General features: G+C 59.2%; 1 protein-coding gene across 3 annotated transcripts in view; it reads left to right on the top strand.

Moving 5' to 3' along the window:
* The first annotated feature begins 209 nt into the window (after positions 1 to 209).
* Positions 210 to 5,052, top strand: part of ABCA7 (ATP binding cassette subfamily A member 7) — a 13,110-nt gene continuing 8,267 nt past the window's right edge. Inside the window, exons 1-12 of one of the 3 annotated variants that reach the window (XM_026457292.1) lie at positions 210 to 419; positions 678 to 726; positions 895 to 999; positions 1,083 to 1,237; positions 1,576 to 1,589; positions 1,675 to 1,773; positions 1,993 to 2,247; positions 2,801 to 2,833; positions 2,959 to 3,136; positions 3,224 to 3,393; positions 3,788 to 3,965; positions 4,192 to 4,307. In XM_026457292.1, coding sequence (XP_026313077.1) covers positions 921 to 999; positions 1,083 to 1,237; positions 1,576 to 1,589; positions 1,675 to 1,773; positions 1,993 to 2,247; positions 2,801 to 2,833; positions 2,959 to 3,136; positions 3,224 to 3,393; positions 3,788 to 3,965; positions 4,192 to 4,307 — 1,277 coding nt within the window. In that variant the 5' untranslated portion in view covers positions 210 to 419; positions 678 to 726; positions 895 to 920. Of the gene's footprint in view, positions 420 to 677; positions 727 to 894; positions 1,000 to 1,082; positions 1,238 to 1,508; positions 1,590 to 1,674; positions 1,774 to 1,992; positions 2,248 to 2,800; positions 2,834 to 2,958; positions 3,137 to 3,223; positions 3,394 to 3,787; positions 3,966 to 4,191; positions 4,308 to 5,052 lie in introns of those variants that run through there. The other 2 variants (XM_026457294.1, XM_026457293.1) reach the window with 2 other exon arrangements.

The raw sequence follows: 5,052 nt of genomic DNA, 5'->3' as shown, positions 1-5,052 counted from the left end.
GGTCTCAAACTCCGGACCTCAAGTGATCCCCCTGTCTCGGCCTCCAAAGTGCGGGGATTACAGGTGTGAGCCACCGCACTGCACCTGGCCTAAATTCTTAACCCTGATCTCTGCCTGCAGAGACAGTCCCCTCATAGGTCACCAGTGCCTCTTCCCCAGGGAGACGGGGGTGGGGCGTGAGCTGGGGCTCCCTGAAGCACCCCTCTGTCCACACAGGCACTCCTCAGCTGCTGGCCCTGGTGCAGCACTGGGTGCCCGGGACACGGCTGGTGGAGGAGCTGCCACACGAACTGGTGCTGGTGCTGCCCTACACGGGTGCCCATGATGGCAGCTTCACCACACTCTTCCAAGAGCTAGACACGCGGCTGGCAGAGCTGAGCCTCACTGGCTATGGGATCTCCGACACCAGCCTCGAGGAGGTATGAGGCCTGGGTGGTGGTGAGGTGGGGCCAGAAGGAGGGCTGCCTGGAGGAGGTGGTGTTTTGAAGGATGAATAGCAGTGTGTTTATGAGCAGCAGGACATTCAGGGAGGAGGCATGGTACATGAGGAGCTCTGGTGGCTCAGACGTCCCTTGGGAAGGCCTGGGGGACCCATGGTGTAGGAGTGGTGGGGGGCTCATAAGCCCCCAGTTCCCCCTGTGGGTGTCCAGGCTCTGAGCCCCCACTTGTCTCCCCAGATCTTCCTGAAGGTGGTGGAGGACTGTGCTGTGGACACAAATACAGAGGGTGCGGCCACAGCTCCCTGACCCCTGACCCCGATCCAGAGTGGGACTGAGACCAAGTCCCCATCCCTGGCTTAGTCTGGCCCAAGGCATAGCCTTTACCCCTATGCCTGATTTCTGATCCCCCAATCTCTGATCCTCAACTATGACCCTGACCCCGATGGCCCTGCAGATGGCAGCTGTGGGCAGCACCCGTGTATGGGCATTGCTGGCCTAGATATGACCCTGCGGCTCAAGATGCCACCGGAAGAGACAGCGCTGCAGAATGGGGAGCCAGGTAAGTCTTCCCCAGTGGCCCTGTGGTTCTCCCAGCACCCCCACCCATAGCAGTGTGAGCACTGACCCTCTCATCCCTCACAGCTGGGTCAGCCCCAGAGACCCAGGCCCTGCAGGGCTCTGGGCCAGACACCGTGGGCCGGGTACAGGGCTGGGCACTGACCCGCCAGCAGCTCCAGGCCCTGCTTCTCAAGCGCTTTCTGCTTGCCCGCCGCAGCCGCCGCGGCCTGTTCGCACAGGTGAGGGGGGCCAGCACCAGGGAGTCGCATGGGCGTCCCTGAGTTTCCTACCCTGGCCATCCACTCAGTGGCCTAATTCAAACCCTTACCCTCGTGTGTATTCCCAACCCAGAGCACATTTATTGAGGGCACTGGGGAGCCATGGGTGGTTGTAGAGCATGAGCAGGGCAGGTGCAAGCAAACCTGGAAGGTGGGTGGAAGCAGCAGCTGATGGGCTGGTCCCCCAGATCGTGCTGCCTGCCCTCTTTGTGGGCCTGGCCCTTGTGTTCAGCCTCATCGTGCCTCCTTTCGGGCACTACCCGGCTCTGCGGCTCAGTCCTACCATGTACGGTGCTCAGGTGTCTTTCTTCAGGTGGGTGCAGAAGGAAGGGGCTGGTGGCAGGAAGACTAGGGATCTGGGGATACAGCCCTGACCCTCCATCTCCCCTCACACACAGCGAGGACACCCCAGGGGACCCTGGACGTGCCCGGCTGCTTGAGGCACTGCTGCAGGAGGCAGGACTGGAGGGGCCCTCCATGCAGAATAGCTCCAACAGGTGAGGGCATCTCGTTGGCCTGGACCTTGCCCCTCTCTGGCCTCAGTTTTCCCATCTGGTCCCTGGCCAAGGGGCCTCAAGGGGTACCCAGAGCATCCCCTGTGCCCACCTGGGAGCTGGGAGCCTCTGTGTCTCCAGGAGCCCCCAGAAGCTGGGTGCTCACAGACCCGCACCTTGACCCTGCCGGGCCCCTGAGTGTGCACAGCTCATCGTCTGCAGGTTCTCGGCGCCAGAAGTTCCTGCTGAAGTGGCCAAGGTCTTGGCCAGTGGAAACTGGACCCCAGAGTCTCCTTCCCCAGACTGCCAGTGTAGCCGGCCCGGCGCCCGGCGCCTGTTGCCTGACTGCCCGGCTGCAGCTGGTGGTCCCCCTCCGCCCCAGGCAGTGACCAGCTCTGGGGAAGTGATTCAGAACCTGACGGGCCGGAACCTATCTGACTTCCTGGTCAAGACCTACCCGCGCCTGGTGCGCCAGGGGTGAGCCATGCCCCGGGACTCAGTTTCCCTGGCTATAGCGTGGGTCCTTGGGTTGGTGGGGCTGGTGTGGTCCTGGGGGAGGAGGTGGAGAGGTTGGATGCCCAGCCTGGGGCTCCGGGCTGGGGGTCTTGTGTGCCCTCCTCTCCTCTTTTTTTTTTTTTTTTTTGAGATGGAGTCTCCCTCTGTCGCCCAGGCTGGAGTGCAGAGGCGTGATCTCAGCTCACTGCAACCTCCACCTCCCAGGTTCAAGCAATTCTCCTGCCTCAGCCTTCCAAGTAGCTGGGACTGCAGGCATGTGCCAGTGCACCTGGCTAATTTTTGTATTTTTAGTAGAGACAGGGTTTCACCATGTTGCCAGGCTGGTTTCGAACTCCTCACCTCAGATAATCCACCTGCCTTGGCCTCCCAAAGTGCTGGGATTACAGGCGGGAGCCACCGTGCCTGGCCTTCTTTTCTCTTTTTGTCCCACCCTTGACTCTGCAGGCCCCTCTCACCATTTCTCTCTGTCCCACATCCCTGTCTCTGCCTGTGTCTCTGTCCGTCTCTCCCACAGCCTGAAGACTAAGAAGTGGGTGAATGAGGTCAGGTGAGGAGGGGTCTAGCTTGGGGTCCCCTGCCCCAGTTCCACTCCCATGCCCTCTGCCTGCCCCCTGGGAGCTCTCCCAGCCCCCCGTCCCTCAGCTTCCCTTCCCTGCCTGCATGGCCCCATAGGTATGGAGGATTCTCCCTGGGGGGCCGAGACCCAAGCCTGCCCTCGGGCCAAGAGTTGGGCCACTCAGTGGAGGAGTTGTGGGCGCTCCTGAGCCCCCTGCCTGGCGGGGCCCTCGACCGTGTCCTGAATAACCTCACAGCCTGGGCTCACAGCCTGGATTCTCGGGACAGCCTCAAGGTGGGAACTGGGGGTGACAGGTGGGCATCCGGTCACAGCAAGGTCCAACCCCATTGCCCTGACCCTGTGACCTTGACCCCCACCCAGATCTGGTTCAACAACAAAGGCTGGCACTCCATGGTGGCCTTTGTCAACCGAGCCAACAACGCACTCCTACGTGCTCACCTGCCCCCAGGCCTGGCCCACCGCACCCACAGCATCACCACACTCAACCACCCCTTGAACCTCACCAAGGAGCAGCTGTCTGAGGCCGCACTGTGAGTCCCTCCACCCTTCATGTCCTACCCTGTCTCCATTTCTCTGTCGTTTGAGGTGGTGGGAGCTGGATTTGAACCCTGGCATTCTCTTGCTTTATAAATGGGGGACAGAAACTGTTCCTCTGCTCCCTAAGCCAGGGAAATGGGACCTTCTCAGGCTCCGCAGGCCCCAGCCTCCCCAACACATCCTCATCCCACCAACCTTTATCCTGTCTTGAGACCTGTACAACCTCTGCTGCCAAATCCCAGGCACCGTCATCCCTAAATTGCCCCCGCCATCTCTGCCACTGCTGACTGCCCCATAGACCTTTATCCCATCAATGGCGTGTTCAGCTCTGCTCTGAGCAACCCATGTGCCCTCACCCTACAACAGCCCTCATGTCCTCACCTCCAGGATGGCCTCCTCGGTGGATGTCCTCGTCTCCATCTGTGTGGTCTTTGCCATGTCCTTCGTCCCGGCCAGCTTCACTCTTGTCCTCATTGAGGAGCGAGTCACCCGAGCCAAGCACCTGCAGCTCATGGGGGGCCTGTCCCCCACCCTCTACTGGCTCGGCAACTTTCTCTGGGACATGGTGCGGGGGCTGCTTGGATGGGTGGGGGCCCAGCCACTGCTTGCCACTGCCCTATCTGGCCCCTTCTAGGCAGGGGCTTGTCCAAGATGGCCTAGGTAAAGTCTTAAGGATTGTGGGAGACTTTGTGTCCTCCTCAAAAAGCAAGGAGGTCAGGGTGGGAATAGGGCTGAGGTTGGTAGTCCCCACCTCTTCACACTGATAAAGGTAACTGTCATCTCCAATGCAGTGTAACTATTTGGTGCCAGCGTGCATCGTGGTGCTCATCTTTCTGGCCTTCCAGCAGAGGGCATATGTGGCCCCTGCCAACCTGCCTGCTCTCCTGCTGTTGCTACTACTGTATGGGTGAGGACCCCAGTCCCTCAGGGACTATTCTTACTGCTCCTTACTGCCTTCCCCATCAATGCTGCTGAGAGAACTCTACAGCAGCTCCCAAGGAGAGGATATGGAGGTCTGGGGTGATACACCATGTGTGATCCAATTCAGTGGTGTGCCAAGGTGGCCTTAAAAGCTCATCTTGTACTGACTCATATTAATAGAGGTCTAAGGCAGCCCATGCCTGTAATCCCAGCACTTTGGGAGGCTGAGGCAGGAGGACTGCTTGAGGTCAGGAGGGCAACATAGAGAGACCTCTAAAAAGAAAGAAAGGGCTGGGCATGGTGGCTCACGCCTGTAATCCCAGTACTTTGGAAGGCCGAGGCAGGCGAATCACAAAGTCAGGAGGTGGAGACCATCCTGGCTAATACAGTGAAACTCCGTCTCTACTAAAAATATTAAAAAATTAGCCAGGCATGGTGGCGGGCACCTACAGTCCCAGCTACTCGGGAGGCTGAGGCAGGAAAATGGCGTGAACCCAGGTAACAGAGCTTGCAGCAAGCCAAGATCACACCACTGCACTCTAGCCTGGGCGAAAGAGCGAGACTCGATCTCAAAAAATAAAAAAATAGAAAGAGAGGGCTGGGCGCAGTGGCTCAAGCCTGTAATCCCAGCACTTTGGGAGGCTGAGACAGGTGGATCACGAGGTCAGGAGATCGAGACCATCCTGGCTAACACAGTGAAACCCCGTCTCTACAAAAAAAAAAAAAAAAAA

Source organism: Piliocolobus tephrosceles, chromosome 21 (assembly GCF_002776525.5).
Source record: "Piliocolobus tephrosceles isolate RC106 chromosome 21, ASM277652v3, whole genome shotgun sequence".
NCBI classification, from domain to species: domain Eukaryota; kingdom Metazoa; phylum Chordata; class Mammalia; order Primates; family Cercopithecidae; genus Piliocolobus; species Piliocolobus tephrosceles.
This window is presented reverse-complemented; position numbering and strand designations above follow the sequence as displayed.